At 34.9% G+C, this 22,727-nt stretch overlaps 1 protein-coding gene and 1 non-coding gene across 2 annotated transcripts; both read right to left on the bottom strand.

Moving 5' to 3' along the window:
- Positions 1–193: 193 nt before the first annotated feature.
- Positions 194–18,096, bottom strand: LOC132753167 (sushi, von Willebrand factor type A, EGF and pentraxin domain-containing protein 1-like; the record flags this gene model as incomplete). Its single annotated transcript, XM_060743610.1, is given in 9 exon segments — positions 194–361; positions 839–1,090; positions 1,221–1,403; positions 7,315–7,497; positions 8,247–8,383; positions 11,465–11,627; positions 16,960–17,031; positions 17,353–17,542; positions 17,907–18,096. Coding segments are annotated over 9 exon segments (1,420 nt in total), but the record flags the coding sequence as incomplete, so codon positions are not given.
- Trnaa-ggc (transfer RNA alanine (anticodon GGC)) lies at positions 9,706–9,778 on the bottom strand. Its single transcript has one exon. It is a non-coding gene; the product is annotated as a tRNA-Ala (tRNA).
- Positions 18,097–22,727: the final 4,631 nt, after the last annotated feature.

Raw genomic sequence — 22,727 nt, 5'->3', positions numbered from 1 at the left:
TCTTGAAATTCCACAAGAATATAAAAAAAGAACAAAACTATTTCTTTTTTGATTTTGTTTGTTGTTCTTAAAACATAAAGACCGTTACTTATTAAATTCGCCATTATGATAATGTACCGTTCTATTGTTTTGTTTTAAACACTACCTCTACAAAATGGCTTTTCTCCAGATTTCCACCTCCAAACGCCTTCTGATTGGCCATTGTCCTCACACGTGATCAGATCTGTGCCGTTAAGTGGTAGGTTAAGGATACAAGAAAGCTGACAAGACGCACCGTAAACATATCCAGACTTTGGTGTAGAACAGTTGAATCTCATGAAGTCATCAGTAAAGCTTTCTAACGGGTGCCCGCAAGTTATTTCTGTAACATTGAGAGTTAAATTCTAAATAATAAGCGGAACTTTTGAACATTTAATTTCAAACATAAAAACATATGAAAGTCAATCATGAAAATAAAGTGCTTCGAATTGCATTTCATTACTAATCATATTAAATCATATCAATAATTTTATTAACTATTGGCACAATATCAGTAAAGAAGTAAACCTTAAATTTTGTTAAAGATATATCAATAAATTATTGTTGTTGTTATTATTATCACCATCACCATCACCAAAACAACCACCTCCACCACCACCACCACCACCACCACCACCATCATCATCATCATCATCATCATCATCATTATTATTATCATTATCATTATCATTATCATTATTATCATTATCATTATCATTATTATTATTATTATTATCAAATAAGTAATTAATTTATCAAACGATTATTTAACATCATCGTGTAAGCTCGAGATCACGTGTCAACATAGTTTATAAAATACCTTCGATACGGAGCTGGATAAAGCATTCTTGAGATTCTCTTCCATTTACATTAACTGCCTTATATTTTACTATTTTAGTTCCAACCTCCAGAAGTGATCCCATTGTTGGACCGTATGTTTGTACAATGGACGGATTGTCGTCTGCAATGTCAGACGCTGTAGGAAGTGTCCAGTTTGTTTTTGTTGTTGTTACACCTCGGTCAGCATAAAATATCTGCGGAGTTACACAGGAGATGGTCGGCGGAGTGCCATCTAAAGTAAATTATAAACACAATATTCAGTAAATATGCATAACGAATTCTTTTCTTAAATGAATTATGAAAATCTTATTCTTTTTATAACAATGAAAAAGAAAAATGTGTATATTTTTATGCCACCTTACCAACGCATGATGAGGTTTCATAGTTAGACCATTTTCCGTCTGCCTGGCACTGAATATGTGTGGCCCCTTTCAACGTGTATCCGCTATCACAATTAAATAAACAAATTGATTGGTAGCCGTAGAAAGGGTCCGAACAAGTGACTGTAGAATGTGATGGGTATTTCGGTTCACTGCATATCATTTCTATAAAAAACAAAACAAATAAGTACCTACATATTATAGTATAAACTGCATTCTGTTCCACATGGTAACAAGGGCACAATATCGCAATATACGCCCAGCACAGAAGCTTTTGAAAGAGATGTGGGCATTACAGATATGCATATATGAGATGTGCTCTTGGCAATATCTAGAAAATATCTGGATATATACTTATCTCTAGTGATTTTTTTTTATCTGAATTTTGACCCCTATGTGTGACCTTGACCTTAGCAGCAGGGACCTAAATTTTGTGTGCGACACTCCGCCTCACAATAGTGAACATTTGTGCCAAGTTATATTGAAATCCCTCTAGGCATGTAGAAGATTTGCTCCAGACAAGCTTTTTTCAATGACCTCTAAGTGTAACCTTGACCTTTGACCTAGAGGCCTACTTCATGCGTACCACACGACTTCTCACACTGGTAAATATCTCTATGAAGTTTCATCAGAATCCCTTGATATGTGTAGGAGATATGTTCTGGACAAATTCTCTATATTATATCTTCTTTAGTGACCTTGGCAATCATCTTTTGTGACCTTGACCTTGAATATGTTAATCTAAATAACATGTTTTTCACCAGTAGTCATGATAATGACCATTTGTTTTTTAATCCCTCAATAAATGATAACTTAATTGTCCCGATACACATTTTCATATTTTTATCTGAACTTTGACCCCTAAGTGTGACCTTGACCTTTGCCGCAGCGACATAAATTTTGAACGCGACACTCCGTCTCACAATAGTGAACATTTGTGCCAAGTTATTTTGAAATCCCTTTATGCTTGTAGAAGTTTTGCTCCGGACAAGTGTTTTTCAATGACCTCTTAGTATAACCTTAACCTTTGACCTAGAGGCCCTGTTCATGCGCGCGACACAGCTTCTCATAGTGGTGAACATTTCTATAAAGTTTTATTAAAATTCCTCAGGGTGAGCTTTTAGGATCGTTGGATGTCCGTCGTTCGTCGTTGGTCCACATTTGTTCATTAACACTCTAGTGGTCACATTTTTGACTAATTCATTATCAAACTTTGCCAGGATGTTTGTCTATGTAATTGCTCGGATTAGTTCTTTCATGGGTCATCTCGGGTGAAAAACTAGGTCACAGCAGCTAAAAATAGATACATGTTGTTAACACTCTACTATATTGGTATAATTATACTGGTAATTGGCCTGAAAGTTTGTTTTGATGATTTCTATGTCAAGTGGAAATATGGGTTACCTGGAGTCAAAAACTAGGTCACAGCGCCAAATATGGAAAAACCTTGATAACACTCTAATGGTCACATTTTTACTCAATCGTCATCAAACATGGTCAGGATGCTTGTCTAGTTAATTGCTCGTAGGAGTTTGAACATGGGTCATCCCTGATGAAAAACAAGGCCACAGGAGCTAAAATAGGAAAGTCTTGTTAACATTCTAGTGGCTACTGTATTGATACATTTCCTGGAAATTGGTCTGCATGTTTGTTTGGCTGATTTCTAGGTCAAGTTCGAATAAGGGTCACCTGGGGTCAAACACTAGGTCACACTGCCAAAATATAGAAAATATGGAATCTGATATTCAAGAAATACTCTTTGAAATCGTTGTAATAGTTTATGCTTTTAAATGAAAGTCTGGGTTTTTATTTAGTGATATAAAACCCATATTACTCAGAATATATCACTAATACTGTTGTTAACATAGCTTTGCCGATTTTTTTTGGCCTTAGTATTAATTTATGATTCCATAAATTTCCTTATAAATGTATTGTATTTTCTCGATTCAATGACAATTACTGCACTAATGTTTTTTTCCACCGCAATGATGATTTTATTCCGCATTTAAACTCAATTTTTAAGGAACAACTGCGCTGAAAAAACTTTTTCAGGTAACCTTGAACCCTAAAGACACTCAATCAATCGTATTTTAAGTCTATAGGAAATTTATAAGTTGGTTAATCTAATTTAATCTGTTCTAACGACACTTTATATACTGTCCTTGCAACAAGGAACACTTTCAGGCCTTTATTACTTAAAGTAATTAAGCAATAATCACATTTATACTTTCGACTGTTATTTGATTTCCTAAGTCAAGATGTTTTACAAGTATTTCTCGTTATCCATCTATATTTAGTAACATATAGGGGCTAATAAACATTATGTAAATCAGAATAAACATTTATGCAAATAAAATAAGGAAGATATAACATCACGTGGGTATCATTCTTTATCTTAACGGACACTTATTGACAAGAGTTTATAATTAAGAGACAATTTTCTGTTTAGTGGATGTGTGTAAGACACTTGAAGTTGTTGAAATCCCGTCCTGCTTTATATGAAATTAAAGAGGAAAACACTCTTGTTTTATAATAATAATTATTGTTGTTAAACTCGTTTATTGGAAAATCTAGTTTTGGTCATAAGTTACTTTGAGAATATGACATCTAAAAATGTTCAAAGAAGCGGGAAATGGATGATAATCAGTTAAAAGTAAATAAAAATTGAGTGATTCATCCTAAATTGGCTACTTTCAGTAAAAGTTAAATTCAAGCTACGACTTGAATGACCCCCTTAAAATATAATATTGAGAGAAAGAAATCATTTGAGCCGCGTCATTGCAAAACCAACAAACTGGGTTTGCGACCAGAATGGATCCAGACCAGCCTGCGCATCCGCGCAGTCTGATCAGGATCCATACTGTTCGCTATCAGTTTCTCTACTTGTAATAGGGTTTGTAAGCGAACAGCATGAATCCTGATCAGACTGCGCGGATGCGCAGGCTGGTCTGGATCCATGCTGGTCGCAAACGCACTATGTTGGTTTTGTCGTGACACGGCTCATTTAATGTAATGTCATAATTTCTTTAAAATTTCATCTTTAAACATAATGTTTTGATATCGTTAAAGCAGCATGCCTCAAGATTCATGCTTATTTTCATCGCGATTCTATATTTATTTTCCGTTATGACACTCAAATAATTTTCTAACTCGAATTTATGTTTGAATGTACAATAGTATTTTTAACGACTAGTGTTATTTACGTCGGAGTACCAAGATTGTAGATATATATTGAAAAGCCGTTGTTTCATCGTGTTAAAAGGAACGTCAATTTCGAATTGTTCATTCCATATATACATTTGCCCGATCTGAGTCAGTAATGTTTTAATGTGGGAAGCCCAGTTATTATTTCGGTACGTATAACCCCGGTCTGTTTCGGATTTTAAAAATAAATACGTTTTCTTTATTAAAGATGAATCATTTTGTTTCAACATTTTTCTCGAATAATTGATCATAATTATTTGTCTGTTTAAATGAAGTGGAAATCGCCCTAGTTCACCATATAATGCCGTTAAATTAGTCGACCTTTTTACACAGAGTACTTGTCTCAGAAACGTATTGTGTATAAGTTCGATATCAGCTGCCTTAAGCATTCCCCATATTTCTGAGCCATAATTTAGTATGGAACCAACCAGTCAAACAATTTACATTTCTGTGCGGCCGTTATTTCATGACATTCAGCCCATTTTGTCAGTCGGTTCAATATAATTTGAGAGTAGATTTTGGCTAAGATATTTATGAGGGTAATTCCTCGATAATTTTGTGGATCGTTTACATCACCTTTTTTCGGACACTTTTATTTTATTCACTGTTTGAATAATTTTATCTATTGTTTTCATTTTGTCCCTGATTTGCTTCATTTCCTCTCTGGTTCGTTTCATATCATCTAAAAGTTCAACAGCCCATGTCTTGGAAATAAGATGCTTATTAAATGTGTTCAAAAAGTGATATCACATTTCTTTATTTATTTCTGCAAACATAAATGCTGGTATTTCTGTGCACATTCATTACCTGAGTATGTAATGAAAGCCTGGCGACTTTCCCCAATCTTGATTTTTTCCCACGGTCTCATTTATGACATAATCTACATTTTGGGCCAGTTACACAGACGGTCGGTCCCATATCGGTCATTTAATTTTAAATTTACTCGCTGTTATGATCGGTTGTCAAGCGTGATTTTATTTCTTGTTTTCTGTGTAAACGGCTATCGGTGACAGAAAGCAAACTCAAACGGGGTTAGATCGGTCATAAAAATGCTGAAATACTATCGGTTGTTATCGTTTGTAAATCGGAGATAAATCGGGCGTAACGCTGATTAATCGGTGTTTGATAGCTAGTCATCAGTGGTTAAACACTTTCGTCAGATATGGCCGGTGATTCATATTTGGTTATCTTTGTCCGATCGGCGATATCGGTGATTAAGAGCTTGAATATCTCGTGATATAGGTTTCTGTCGGTTATTTGTAAAATATTTTCACCGATCGAGAAATTTAAACATGTTTTTCACCGATAAAACTTATTTTTCCCCAATAGCAGTTGATAGGTGGAAAACATGTGGCCGATAGGTGATATCGGTGTTAAATACGTTGTCATCGGTTCACTCCATAATTTGGCTAAAAAAACTACCGATCAATCACCGATGGCTCTGTGTAACTGGGGTGTTACGTTACAGCCGCGCTAACGATAGTGCTTCGGCGTCGGACGCACGAGGTAATAAATCTTAGTACGAAAAAAAACCCGAACGAATCGATCTATCGAACATATAAATAAATAAATAAATAAATAAATAAATAAAATAAATAAAATAAATAAATAAATAAATAAATAAATAAATAAATAAATAAATAAATAAATAAATAAATAAAATTTGTAGATGCTGGATTTGCAAGTTATAAGCGTTTACTATCTATAACTTCATTCTGGGAACTTAAAATGTGCATCTTTCTGTCCTAGCTTCATTAGAAGAAAATTTGCAATAGAAGATAAAATGAAAACAAGCTTTAAAACTGGCTTTACGGTGGGAATTTTAATTAAATATTATTTTGTACGGCTTTGCACGTGTGTAGTAATTTTGTTTATGGAACTGTCCGGTTTTCAACTGAACCGGAACAAGTTTAGTGTTGAGAACCTTGACAAGGACAAAGTATTTGTATAGGTCTATTTGTGCAACAAGTTGTTACATGTAGTTAAGATGGCTTACAATTGACACGGTACTCTTGAACAATAAAAATGTAAACTTTGATGGTACTAAGATACATGTATATGGAGTATATGTCAATTCCGTTTAAACACGTAGCATTTTAATTAATGACGTCGTCACTATCGTGATATTAAACGACGTCACTAATAATGTTCAAAAGCGGTATAAATCAAGTATTCTTTGTCCAATGATAATAAAAAATAATAAATTTTGTCTTGAATGATTTAGAAATAGATTGCATTTTTTGAGAATCTTTGAAAAAAGTAAAATGTCAAATTTGATCGCTATTTCGGAGAAGTCATGACACGGCTCATATAATGTCCAGAAATATATTTCTTTAATAAACCGTTATTTTATTATTATAATTCCAAGCGTCAAATTTCTTCTTAATTTTTTAAAAAAGCAAATATTTCCTTACTTTGTAGTAATGCCGTATCTATTTGAATTTACACTTTGCATGCCTACGGCAAGAAGTTCAACGATTTAAACAGACGCTACTCAAAAATGAAGTCACGTGAAAATATATGCACGGTTGTCAATACCGTTTTTACGGCGTTGCAAAAGCGGCACGGGTATGTGGCAAACGCAAATAAGGTCGATTTCTGCGAAATAGACTGTCTAGGCTCTCATTTGGCGATAAAGGAGTGCGAAGACAAAACATTTAACTCCGTCCCTTCTTTTAATTGTTTAAAATTAAAAGAAGGGATGGAGTTAAATGTTTTGTCTTTGCACTCCTTTATCGTCAAATGAGAGCAAAGACAAAACATTTAACTCCATCCCATTTCTATTAATTGTTTTTTTTTCTCACCAGTGTCTATTAAATCGTATGCCAAAAAGAAGAAACGCAGAATAAAATTCCCTCTCCCATCTACTTACTGTCACAAGTTGGGATTGCAGACCATGATGGCGACTCAGCGTTTTCACACGTTATTGTACTAGGTCCGGTCAATTTATACCCATTGTTGCATGTATAGTTACACGTGCTTCCAAGAATATTCCTATTGTCACATTTTATGGTGCCATTATTAGCAGACCATGGTAGGAGATTACAAGTCAGTACTGGCAATAAAAGAAAGATTCAAACATTATGGTATATGTAGTTCGTCTTACTCTTCTCTTTTACAATCGCTGGATCGGTTTGAGGTAAACAGCAATTAAACACTACATACATTTAACTGTTAATGAAATCTGAAGTTATTCTGAGACAAAACAACACGATAAATATCTTACATTTTCTTGCTTAAAGACTGTTCCGAACTTCAAATTTTAAGGACAATCCCTTATAGTCTGTAAACTCGTATAATCCAAACCTTTTTCATTTTATTCAGAATTTAGTTCGATTGTAAAGAAAAGTATATGCTTACAGACACAGTCTCAAAATTGCTCGGAAATCAATCAGTACTAAGCAATAGAAGTAGTTCATTACCTTAATGAAACAACGGATTGCCTCAGTGAGAACCATCTTTGCTTCCTATGAGTTTGTATTAGACAGGTTCAACATTATTATACAATTATAAATAGATCACAAATAGAGCTGGCGTTAAGCAGAAAGAATATCCATGAGCGATACCAATGCATGGCGGATACCATTCGGAAGGAAGGTCTACAATAGCTGATGCAACGTCTTTGAAAATGATCAAAGCACCCTTTCATTCTAACAAACTGTAAGTTAGCAAAAAATGTTTGAAAAAAAAAAGAACATTACATTATGCACAAAGAATTTTGTACATGGTTGCCAAAAACTGCTGATTTTATGGTATCAATAGAAAAAAAACTAACAATGTATTTCTTGTCATTTTGGTACTTACTTGTGACCGAGAATGAAAAGTAACAGTATGCCGACAGGCCGTCTGAATTTGTAGCTTGATATTTGATACGATGATTCTTTCCATAAGTAGTTCCAAGAAACCGACCACCATTTGTACCACCCTCAACTTGTATCACTCTGAAATATAAAAATTTTTACAATTCAATTTTCAAATAGCAACCGATGTTGCATTTTGCGCATGCGCATTCTGCGTAGGGAAAAAAGCGCAATAACGATAGACTACGTTTAAGCGTACTTGAAGGCTTTAAAAGACTTGATTATAAGTTACATTTCCCAGAAAACAGAATTTGTGTGATGAATTAAAGCGGTAAGTACTTAAAACGTGAATTTATATTTATAACAGATATACAAAGTAAGCGGGACTAATACATTGTAATAATTCAATGACCAAAAGTCCTGTTCAAGGTATCATACAATGACTTTTTCATCAATAATTTAAATTGAAACAGCAGGGTGTTAAATATACAATTTTATAACCCATTTATAACATAAAATTACACAATCTGTATTCCTTTGAAAGTGGATAGGCAAGGCGGCAAGTGTCAAACGGATTGACACGTGATCGAGTGACCGCTTAATTGTTATTTGCCAGCTATAGTTTTCAGTATCATTCAACCTTGTCGTTTTAGTACCATGTCATAGTTAATCACAAAAAATTATGAAATTATCGTAATTTAAGTTACTTTTTAAGTTTATACCATCAATGTTTATTAATTTTGTGAAGTGACAATTAAATAGTGTACGTGACGTGCATTTTAATGTTTTACGAGAAACCGGATAAAATGTGTGTTATTTCATAACTCATCTTAACCTTTTAAGAGTTTGAAACATTATTTAAATATATCTATGTGTCTTAAAAAGTTTCTACTTGGCATCACAGTCAAGTCGGATAAAGGATAATATTAGGTAAGCTGAAAACAAAAAATGCATTAATTACCACGTGTTTCGACTTATTTTCAGAATAATAATAAACCTCTATTTTATATGTTATAAAATTTCTTTAGGTTTAGGTAAGAACAATTTCAACAACAATTAAATTGACTTCTTTATTTGATAATATTTCGACATTTTTACAACAATTATCTCATTGTCATGTCCGTGACCATAAGGGGGAATTCTTAAACACTAGTCTTTTCCGTGCCTTTTTGTGTCAATTTTGACCTAAAACTAACTCGGATAATCTATGAACTTCTACTACATTTCTATGTAGGGCAACGCTTTTTTTGCCATACGCAGATTACGCATGCGCGAAAAATTCTACTTCCGGTCAATTTTTCATAGTAACGGATTTTTCATTTACCGTTGATTTTAATTTTTACAATAGTGTATAAAAGGTATATAAGACATATATATATATATATATATATATATATATGAAAGAAAGAAAGAAAGACATGGTCGAGAAATAATACATAGAAAAATCGCACGAAAAATCGGCACGCCGCAGCCGGGACTCGAACCACGGGTCTCTAGATTGCCGGTCCAATATGCTAACCACTACACCACAGCGGCCGTTGCATTTTCATCGTGCTAATTGGCATTATATATTTAAGTTATTTTTAACTTTATTGTGACGTCATCACTTTTATTACCATAGCGGCGAGCTATTTATAGCTTCTTTTACCGCAGTTGGCTGACTTTTTACTTTTTCTAAAAACAAACAAAGAAATGTTTGAACAAGTCTTAACAATTCCTTCGGTCTGTCTTGTCACATTAGTTTTGTCTATATATTTTGAATATATGCATTCATTATATACTCATATATATATATTTAATTGTTACACTTAAATACATCCGTTATAATTATATAATACACAAACATATATATAATTTACGTCCTTTTCAAGTCATCGGAATAAAACAAGTATCTGTTATATCGCTATACATGCAATACCACGATAAAAATCCAGGAAATTAACTAAATGTATGAGGATGACAATTTTCAAACGTAAAAAGAAGGAAAATCATTTTTTTAAATTGCTGGAAAAGCAAGTCATAAAAATAGTGAAATGTAAACAAACTAGTATTTTGACTTTCATACAAAATACTAAATCAAAACAACTATACTAATTTCAAAAAAGGGTAACAGGGGATGTTCAGGTAAATGGCTAATGTGTAAATTTTGTGTAAACTATTACAGAACACCAATTAGAAATCAAACTAGAAATGTGTCCATTGGACACGGGCGCCCCACCGCGCCACTATTCTGTCAATCTTATGACTCTAGGTCAAATATTTTTTGAAAACTAAAAATCTTTTACTAAGTAAAGGACAAGAACTTTACAAATACTCTTGTAAACTATCAGGCCTACAAGTGAAATACTTTTTGAGCTATGCATGAACAAGTTGAAAATTGCAAATTTATACTACTGTAAGTCAAGGGCAATAACTATAACAAAACTGAAAAAAATCCACATGCAATGTCCCAGGTGCCTAGCTTCACAGTGATGTGAATCATTATTCCTGTAATTTAGTGATGTTGATCATTATTCCTGTAAAGTTGGTTGATTCTAACTCAAGCACTCAAGTAACAAATAACAACATAATGAAACGGTTTTTACTAAGTCAAGCGAAATAAGTCTAAAAATACTGGATAAATCTACAAGCGAAACCCCAGGTGCAAAACTAAATATGCTGAGCAACCTTCCCGTAAGGTTTAATGACTCTATGTCAAATCCTTTTTGAGTTACATGCGACACAAGTTGAAAATGGCAAAATTTTACTTAGTCAATGGCAATACATGTAACTCTAAAAATACTAATACTATCCAGACGTAAATATCCAGGTGCACAACAAAACATGCTGATCAACATTCCTGTAAAGTTTCGTGACTCTTGGTCAAATACTTTTTGAGTTACATGCGACACAAGTTGAAAATTAATAAATTTTACTAAGTCAAGGGCAATAACTCTAAACATACCAAAAATATCCAGACAAAAATACCCAGGTGCACAACTACACATGCTGTTCAACATTCCTGTAATGTTTCATGACTCTAGGTCAAATACTTTTGGAGTTACGTGCGACACAAAAGATAACGGACGGACGGACGGAAGGACGGACAGACGGACAAGGGTAAATCTAAATGCCCGCCACTAAAGTGGGGGCACAGTAAAAGTGTTTGTATAGCATAATGGGTCTTTAAACATATAATTATAAACAAAAGTTATGAGAACATAACATTCTATTGTTACCTACCTTGGAGTACCTCCTTTTCTATCCGTGGCCGACGGTACTGTCCAATTAACAACGACACTGTTCTCACCAACATCAACATTATAATTATTCTTGATTTCCTTTGGTGTGCATGGTCTAGGAAAAGAAGGCCAGCTCTGGGTAGCTTTGCGGAATTCGTCTCCACCTGTTTGATATTCACATTCAAACTATAAAAACTTTCGACTTTTTGCTGAATCAACACCGACCTTAAACGTGTTTCGATTTATTCATTCTTTGTTAAGTTTTACATGAAGTCTTAATGTTTGACCTTTAATGAGTTAAACAGCAATGTTTAAATTATCAGCTATAGAAATGTTTGTGTCAATAACGGTGCATTTTTTAAATCACCACACTATTCTTAACTCAGAATAAACACTGGTTAGGGACTACATATTTATGCGTTTTTTGTTTGTTTAGTTGTTTTGTACGTTTTGTTTGTTTGTTTGTTCCCCCCCCCTCCAAAAAGATGTTTAATAAAACCTTTAAATGCATATTTATTGAAGTTTTCCGCTCATATTATGCTTATAATGCGAACACTACATTTATATTTTTTCTATATCAGTTCATGAAAAATTATTTAAAATAAATCTACGCAAATTAGTAAGCAGAGCAAAGACGTCATCATAAGTATGCAACTTATTCATAAAAGCGACAGAAATTTAGCATCATATATGAAAAGAAAACATAATAAGAACGGAAAATAGTAATAACAAGAGCTGTCGGAGGACAGCGACGCTCGACTATTCGAAAAAGTTGTCACAAAGATGTTTCATTGAGTATAATAATGCTTACATACATGATGCACGCGAAAGCGAAAGTAGAAAAAAATAATGCTCAACCGTGTCGGATTTCTCAATTTGTTCTGTCCCGGTTATAACGAGATCCGGTTATAACGAGGAATCATCCGAAGTCCCGACGATCTCGTTGTATCCGGAGTGCACTGTATATGAATACATAAAATTGTCCGAAAAGATTCAAAGGCTTGTTACGAAAATGTTTTATCGAGTAAATCACTGTTTGATTATTATGAATGCATAAAATTGTCCCCCAAAAAGTGCACAAACCCTTCAGTAGTTATGGAGATACCAGCTTACTCGCAAAAACTTAACCAAGAATTTCTCAGTCGAAAAGGGGGCATAATAATGCAAAAAGCAAATTAGAGTTATGGGACTAGTGTCAATCATGTTAGGTAATCACAGAGAACAAGTTTGTGAAGTTTCAATCATTCCTTTCAGTAGTTATGGAGATACCAGCTTACACGCAAAAACTTAACCACAGGGACGCCGACATATTGGTGACTGCATTTTCTCGATTATTTTGCGAATAGTCAAGATAAAATGCACTATATTTCTTGCCTGAAAGAAAAAATGCACTAAAATTGTTGCCTGAAAGATTACATCCCGACAGAGCCCTGGCAGAACCCCGATAGACATCCGGGGTGATCAGGGAACGACCGGGCTACGAGCGGGAACGACAGGGTACGAGCGAGAACAACCGGGGTAAATCCGTAACTCTGCCGGCAACGTCCGGGATGATCCGGAACATCCGGCATTCGACCCCGGATGGAATAGAATATTTAATATCACCGGGGTAGTCCGTGGTGAACCGGAAATGTATAGCTTTGCCGGCTTCATCCTTAGCTTTGTTGGGAACGACCGGGGTTACACAGGAGAAACACCATAGCTCTTCCAACACAAATTGGGGATGATCCAGGGTATTATATAGCCAACAGAGCTACGGTAGAGCCCCGGGGAATGCAGGCAGAGCCCCGGAGAATGCCAGCAGAGCCCCAGAGGATGACAATGGAGCTACGATTGATCCCGGTAGAGCCACGGCAAAGCCCGGTTCATTTAAAAAGAATAACGGCAATTTGCGATGATTGTACTTTTATGCATTAAAACCCTTCCCCATTTCCCTTCTGTCCAGTCTTGAATAAGTCTTATTCAAAAACCCTCATGAATAACTTATTAAATAGGAGAAAATATCATCTTAAATTATATTAAATGAAAATTGCGTATCAACGTCATCATTTTCGCACGTTTCAATCCGTCGGGGCTCTACCGGGATCGTCCTGGGCTCTGTCGGGGCTCTACCTGGATCGATAGGGGCTCTGTCTGAGTCAACCAGGGCTCTGCCGGCGTCATCCGGAAACGACCGGGAAAGCACCGACATGAACCGTAGCTTCACATGATCTCTGCCTGAATGGGCCGGCGTGTTAGTTGGGAATAACCATACTGCTGCCGGGGAAAGTGTGGCCACAATAATTTCAACTCGGATCGTTCCCAATCATCCTAGTAATTTACCGGGGTGATCCTGATCTCTGCCGGGGTAAGAGAGATCGCAGCTTTATCCCTGTTATCGGACGGAGAACAAAGAACAGCCGCTAAAACATATAGTCCCTAACAGTTTAACACCGTTCTCTATTCTTCTTTGTGTACATAGACAGTCAGAATTTTGTTCAACTCGTTCTATTTACATTTACAAGAAAAGCATTGATGCAAAGCATCAGAGGGCGTCCAAGCAAGAAATGCAGCGAGTGAAGTTGAACTAGTAGACAAACCGGAGAGACCTACGGAAAAGACAATGTCAAAATGATAATACTTTTTGCATTTCATTTCCTGTTAAATCATCCAGTTCGTTATTTATTACCATGGTGCGACACAAATGACCGTTTCGTTAAACTAAAACTACTTCTACAAATAGATTTTCGGACTTTCACAATGTTAAGGTCATCATTCTATTTATAGTTACAGCAGGAACATACAAAATAACCCACATGATTAATAAAAAAACCGAAGAGCGCAATCAATTGACGGATAAGATAATTTTATTTGAATATATTTGCATTGCGAAATTCTTCAGTTCGCTATTCATTGTACATATCTCGGACTTTCATTTTTGATAATCAAACACCCTCATACAATCATACAATCGGAATGATCGGCTATTATGACAGACAAAAAGGCCCGAGAAGTTGCAATTGCCATTTCATAAAATCTGATTTCATTCCATAAGGGGCGTCGCGCTTCGGCGCGGACGCCAAATATTATACTCCTGTGTCGTGATTTACGTGTTAATACTGAATCCTTTATGTCCATCTACTTTGTACATATACTAGGAAAACTCTAGGTCATGGAAAAGCTGTTAACTTTTGTTTTATTATTCGGGGTGTTCTTTTGTGATATACATTAAACACTTTGACCTTCGTTTGGTTTGTTTCTGTTTTTTGTTGTTGTTTATTTCCATTTGGTTCGTTACATTTTATGTCACACCGAGTAACATAGTAAAGGTTATAAATAGGGCGACTTTCCGGCTTTACTGCATCGTGGATAAAAAATATCGGATCCCCATTCGTGCATTACTTTTCGCACAATCGGACACGTAGGTGACTCTGTAGGAGCACAATTATCTCTCAGCACATTTGTCACACGAGGTGTGACCAATGTGCTCGTAAACATTCATATTTGAGACAAATTGGAAATGGGACAGATGTGTTCGACACACAAAAGAAAGGACACTCGAAGCACATTTGTCTAACATTCTTCCATAAAATTCTACTTAAAAAGAAAACTCTTCGCATGAATAATTTGACACCCCGAGTGAGTGCCGAACCTACAGCGCGGTTAGGGGCAAGTGGTTTTCTGAAATCACTCGGCAACGGAGGCCCGTATATAATCTAAGGAAGAACTAAGAAGACCGCACGTGCATGTATTTTTGTTTCATCAGAAGTATAAATATATCACCATTTGCTTTCAGATTTACCATTGAAAAAGCATTTACGTACAGCGTGCATGAGTTTCTTACAGAATCCGTGTAATGACATACTGTATCAATGGAATGTCGGGCCTTGCAGAATCGGGCGAGACACGACATTCCGACGAGACACGAAGCGAGGCACAATATTGTAACACGAGATCTCGCAATGACGAAGTATACCGTACCACGAGAATTCACGGTAGAATATAGTGCCTCGCTTTATGTTTTGCCGGAATTACTCTTTCCTTGTCTCCCGTTAAAATTTGCGCATCGATACGTGTCTGTGCTTGTCAAAGGCCTCACTATGGTTAAGGAACCAGCGCAGGAGCCATATGGTATTGTCGCAAAATAGAGGACAGATGGCGGACAGGCTAATGGACAGTATTTTTTTCACTTTGCGTCTAAATTTAAGCTGTTTTCTTTATAAATGTCATCATGGATATGTTTTTGACATTTTGCTGGAAAAAAGCGAGCAAAGGTTGTACTTGATAAAGCGAATTTTCAATTTAAGTAGTGGTGGTTCTTCTAATCTTCCACGTCACAGCAGTGTGCTTTTTTAAGTGATTTTACAATAGCAAAGCAAATGGAACGCTAGAAATCTTTCATAGAGATACATGACCCCTACTTTTATCATCAGTTTATATCAGTTTTATCACAACTCTTTAAAATAAGATAGGGATTTGTTCTCTAAAATGGGTCTAGCTATGTTTTGTAGCTTTATGAAAATGTCAGTTTTATATAGAATATAAAGGGAATATTATTTAGCGGTATATGGCCTCGTCTGGCGTCGGCGTACGAGATGCGAAGCGAGACGCGAGATTCCAGCGGGAGACACGATATTGTATCGTTCAAATATCGCCCGATTACTGTGTTCCGTTAGGACATAAGTAACATTTTTGTCTCTCTGAACCGCGATGCACGATGTTACAATGGTGAAAACACGGTGGCAAGATGTTGAAACAACGACGACACGATGGTAAAATCACGATGATGCGATGACACGATGGTGAAATCACGATGATGCGATGACACGATGGTGAAATCACGATGATGCGATGGCACGTTGGTGAAATAATATTGCGTTTTCATCATCATGTCATCGCAGTTTCATCATCGTACCATCGAATTTTCACCATCGTAAAATCATGTTTTAACCATCGTACCATCACGTTTTCATAATCGTGCCTTGATTGTTCACCATCGTACCATCGTGTCATCGCGTTTTCAACATTGTACCATAGGAACACTATAGCTTTATGGTTTAAGATTTCATAATAAAGCATTAGCAAACCTATTGATGATTACACTTGACATGAGGTAAAACAGCGAATTTCGATTCTAAAAAATAATCTGCCGTTGGAAAATATCTGATAAAAATACATAAAAAATGGCATGACAAAACTGAGCTTTCTTGTCCCTTGAAAAACATGATTATCGGAACACATTGTCACACAAATGTGCCTTTTTTGGGGGGGATGGGTGGGGGTAGACATTTGAAGTCTCAATTGTCTCATTTTGGACAAATGCGACCGCATCAGCCTTTCGTCAAACAAATATGCTCCGTGATCATACAAAATTCTCTTCTTCGATTATATAATATGAAAAATTCCCTTCTCAGCGACAGTGTTTTAGAGATTTTTGACTTATAATCTTATATTTAAAAGACGTTGCATTTCAAGCCACTAATGTAAATAAAATTGATTGTTTTAATTTCTACTTACAAAATACCATGCAACGCATTAATGTCTCAGCGACATTTACCCATACTAGCCGCTTATTCCTCTGTAACAATTCTGCAGATAAAAATCAATATTTCAATGATGATTTTTATTTCTTTTTTCTTTTTTGTAAAGTACACAATTACCATTATGTCAATGTTTATTATTAAACAATAAACATTCAAACATCATGATATTGATATAATTCAACAATTTTTATATTTTGGAGAAATCATATCCGAGAAATTAGCCAAGTTTGAAAAACATTATGATGAATGAATTATTTATAAAAATTGTTTTCCAGCAGTATATTTTGTGTTTTATCAATAAGACAAGAATAAGCATTTTACATGATCATCATCTGTGCCTTTTATCAAAATAAAGTATATTTCATACCGACTGAACTATCTGTCCCAGACCAATGGCCATGTACACATGTGAGGATCTGATCACCATCAACAATGCACCCCCCTTTATGTCTAACCGTGTGTCCATCCTCTTCTACTCCAGAGCAGTCATTCGGGTTAAAAGATTCAATTTCTTTGATATAGCATTTCTTTTCGCTCAATTCGGGCTGAATTTTCTGCTGAGTAAAGAAACATTAAACGTTACTTAAAGCCAACAAAAACAGATTACTGTAAAAGAAGAGAGTTTCTTTAACACTCGTCTTTCATTCTTATCCTTTTCATTATGTAAAACTTTTTTGTTTGCTGATTACTTGTATGTACTTTAGGGAACCAACTGTATAAGTGAAAGATATCTAAGGAAATGCAGTTATTAATCAATCAAAATTAATCAATGATTTGTCGTGTGAGCTGGATTGGTTGCCATTTGTTTAAAGTATGGATTCATTCATTCATTCATTCATTCATTCATTCATTCATTCATTCATTCATTCTTATACTTAATATGTCATAAAAATAATTCAAATATAACTATCAAACACTTACTGTGTTTTGAGAAGAAAAATCAACTCCAAAGCCCAGGAGAAAAACAATTAAAACACAATCATGTATCTCCATCACCGTAACTTCACAAAAAATATCTCGTATTTAAGATAAAAGGAAGAACTGCGCATTTCGGTTAATTATTACTTTCAGTTTCAGTAACTTGTTAAGTGGGCGGATGCGTGATATCTATATATATACACACAATATGTACGGACAGAATGCATTGGCCTATTATTCAGACATAAATTTTAACTTCAAAATACATAAACAACTTGACATCTTGATGATGCATAATGGGTGCAAATTCCACCAACATGCAAAACTTAAGTACTTACACGGAAACTAATTTTGTAGGCCTCGAAGTGTCATATTTAAAAAAAAAATTGGCTTTTGAAAAGAAATGTCATTCTTTTTTTTATCGAAGTCGGGTCGGGCCTCTTGCAGGAAAAGAATGTACATGTATGTGTGTTATTATTAAGGTAAGATCCCTGTTATGGAATCGGCGTTTTCCGTGCTATGTCGGCATTCTACGTAACTTATCGACACATCCGTTACCTCTCGCCCGTTTCCGTAAACAGATTTATTTTTTATTTCTAAATGAATAAATTATCCGTATATTTATATCCAGTACAAATAGAATTTTAGTTTTTGATAAAATGAAAACGAAATTATCAAAAAGAATATGTTGTTCGTAAACGGATAATTCGTAAAAACCCCGTTGCTGGGAAAGCCCTAAATGACGTCACGATTTCAGAAAATAGAACGCAGATGTGAATACAAGGCCAAAAACAAAAACCTAATATTCTTGTGGATCATAATTATCCTCACGTATTGAGCACTTGTAAGTGCAAAATTGGTAATTGTCCAATTAGAAGGGATCGGCAGGTGGGTGGAGAAAAGGTAGACGGGTGATTGAGTTTGACGTTTTAGTTAGAAATTTAGCTCACTGCACTTCCAATTTTGCAGCAGTGTCGGCTTTTTATGATGTTTGTATGCAGTTAAAATATTGCCCTATCATTGGCTCCAACGCCCTTTATATAGATCTTTTCATATATCCTGAGAACTACAGCCGTTTTTTGCATGCCATTGCATAGACATCCTTGTAACACCGCACTTTGGGGTCAAACGTACTTTGGGGTCCGACCCCAAAGTGCGTTACACTTCGCATCGCACTTTGGGGTCCAACGCACTTTGGGGTCAAAATCGAGAAATTGTAAACATGCTATGTAACACCGCACTTTAGGGTCTAACGCACTTTTGGGTCAGATTTAGACCCCAGGCTGTGTAACGCAGGTACATACCCAATTTTAAACATCAGACACACGGCCACACTTTGGGTTCATAAGAATTACATCAATAACATGAATTTCAGAGAGAGTTAAAAGTAATATCTTGCAGTTTACTAAAGATATGGAATGAAGTAGGCGAATGTCAAAAGTAGAGGATAGTTTATTTTATTTGTTATATCTAGGGGTTGCAATTTAAAATTGATTATAATTTCTATATTCAATGTCTCATAGAAGTAAAATATATATATATGTTTGTTGTGTATTGTGTCTAATAAAACATTTTCTTGCATATCTGGCATGATTATTTACAGCTTACACTGGTGCTAGAAAAGCAGTCTAACGCACCCTGTGTGAGACAAGTCTAGTGCTTTAAATGACATTTAAGGCCTCATTACCGCCGTAATTACCCCGGTCTGTACCAGCAGCCTGAGTAAGATTCTTTCATGAGATGGCAACCAAAATACTTATTCAAAGGCATTTGATCGAGAGAGCATGGTAATTCCATGAGTATGTTAACTTTTTTACAAACTATAATATTTCTTTTACTTTTTATATTTTCGACAATGTATATTATTTTACCTTTTTCATTAGCGATGTCGTGTGGTCCACATAATTATGAATATCTGGGCTTTAATCGAAGTAAAAGCTCTAGCCCTCACGCAACTTTACTATGAGAATTGTTACCCCTAACCCCTACTTGTGGCAAGTCATTTACACATAATTTGAATTGTTTGAACATAAGATACAAAGAAATCACTTTATCACATCCCTATCATATTATATTTAGGGTTCAATATAACACCAAACCTTATCTATTAAATGACTGACACCACAGATATCTGTTATTTTCAAGAAAATATTTTCAATTTAAAAAATAAAGCGGGACACAATTGTTGTGCTATTAAAAGTTGTAAATGAATTCCTGAAAATAACAGATTTTTCGAAAAATATTCGGAATGACTGCTACTGGAAAATTTAAAAGTAATATTGTTTGATTGCGTATTGATGTATCGACCGTCAACTGAAATATGTCAAGGTTGCAGATCAAAAATAATTCAGTTCTCAGTATTGCAGGGGTATTCAATTTGCACCTTCAGAACTTTGGAATCCAAAGTGCGTTGATATGTATCATATTAAGGCACTTTGGGGTTCATTTCTCGATTTTGACCCCAAAGTGCGTCTGACCCCAAAATGCGGTGTTACAACGCAGAAACACGTTTTAGTAGTACAACTCGTATTTTCAATGTAATCGACTTTGCTTTTATACAAGTTTTTTGTTGTTGTTATTGTTGTTGTTGTTTTAATGAATATAACGGTATTTAGACTTTCTCCTTGATCACGATCATATGACATCCGGTATTTTGCTATGTATATGTTTTAATGTTTGGAGTGCATCCAAATTTAGACAATCAATATGGAATCTGTATAGGAACTCAATGCGTTTTTGCACGCACCATGATCGTTGTAAATATATCATTATGAGTAAATTCCCCCGTAATGCGCCCCTGTCCGAACTATATATAGGAAACTTAACCTTTGGGTTTTAAATGACAGACATCCGTTTATTTATCTTTTCATATATTCAAGTAATGACGAAAATTATATTAAATCATCTTATGAAAGCAACTTTAACCTCATTTAAGTTATATTCTCTTCCATTCTTTGGCTTAAATATTAATAACTATTATCATACAACAAAATCAGTTCAAAAGAACAAATAAAAATAAACACGACACATACGTTTAACTATTTTTTATTATAGTTGGCATAAATTTCCGTCATAACTAGTCATTAAGTGACCTAAAAATAATATAGTGTAAACCTTTTAGAAAAAAATATGTATAAGATATTTCAAGTCTACTTCCTGTTATCTCATGAAAGGTACAAGTTAAATTATATTGGCTCCCTGATGAGAAGTAAAACGTTGAATTGTATAGGCTCGCAAGACAGGGTACACATTGAATTGTATAGGCTCGCAAGACATGATACACATTGAATTGTATAGGCTCCCAAGACAGGGTACACATTGAACTGTATAGGCTCGCAAGACAGGGTACACATTGAATTGTATAGGCTCGCAAGACAGCGTACACATTGAATTGTATAGGCTCGCAAGACAGGGTACATATTAAATTGCATAGGCTCGCAAGACAGGGTACACATTGAATTGTATAGACTCGCAAGACAGCGTACACATTGAATTGTATGGGCTCACAAGACAGGGTACATATTAAATTGTATAGGCTCGCATGACAGGGTACACATTGAATTGTATAGGTTCGCAAGACAGGGTACACATTGAATTGAATAGACTCGAACGAAATAGTAAACATTGAATTGTATAGGCTCCCAAGACAGGGTACACATTGAACTGTATAGGCTCGCAAGACAGGGTACCCATTGAATTGTATAGGCTCACAAGACAGCGTACACATTGAATTGTATAGGCTCGCAAACAGGGTACACATTGAATTGTATAGGCTCACAAGACAGCGTACACATTGAATTGTATAGGCTTGCAAGACAACGTACATATTAAATTGCATAGGCTCGCGAGACAGCGTACACATTTAATTGTATAGACTCGCAAGACAGCGTACACATTGAATTGTATAGGCTCACAAGACAGGGTACACATTGAATTGTATAGGCTCGCAATGAAAATTACAATATTCTAATGGTACATTAACATTTACATTTATTAATATGTTTTCATAGAAATACACTTTTATCATATATTTGTAACCTAAAAATGCTCTAAATAAAATGGTTCAGCTATGTTCCATTTATTCTGATTATAATATCCTTCAACACAGAAGAACAAAAATGATTTGTTTTTTAAAGTAAAATCAATATTTTAAATGATTGTGTTTGCAAATCTCATCAGACATCGTCATCTTAAACTGTGTCGAGAAAACATAACATATTTATCACATGTATTTTTAATTTTTTGTAATAAAATGAATAATTGAAGCTATTGACTGTCAGAGAAAAACATCTGAAAGTAGTCACTAAATATAAATATGAATTTTGACTCCGCACACTTTCATATTCATTTTTAATTATCTATAACATACCGTACGTGTAAGTACGTACGGTGGCATGAAAGTGACATTTGCAAGTTTATGTTTTGTTTAGTTTTTGATACTTATTTTTTATTTTTTTTTTTTGTTTTTCGTACATGTTTTTTTTAGTTTTGCATACGTATTTTATTTTAGTTTTGATTACATATTTTTTTTTAGGTTTGCATACATATTTTATTTTAGTTTTGAGAAAATATTGTTTTAGCTTTGCATACATATTTTTAGCCAATCAAAACAGCCTTCACATCTCATAACAGCCCATAGTTGAGAATAAAACACGGTTACAATTATAGCACGGTGGTTTGGTCACATTTCAGCCCATTTTTTGAATCGGTCTAGTCGTTTTCGGCCGGGCAAGTCTGGTTTCGGCAGAAAGGCCGACCTTTTTCGGCCCACTTATTTAATTATAATTATGTATTTTACATAATTATTTTTTTTTATTATTATAT

This window comes from Ruditapes philippinarum, unplaced genomic scaffold (assembly GCF_026571515.1).
Source record: "Ruditapes philippinarum isolate M1 unplaced genomic scaffold, ASM2657151v2 ctg2822_1_1_1_1, whole genome shotgun sequence".
NCBI lineage: Eukaryota > Metazoa > Mollusca > Bivalvia > Venerida > Veneridae > Ruditapes > Ruditapes philippinarum.
This window is presented reverse-complemented; position numbering and strand designations above follow the sequence as displayed.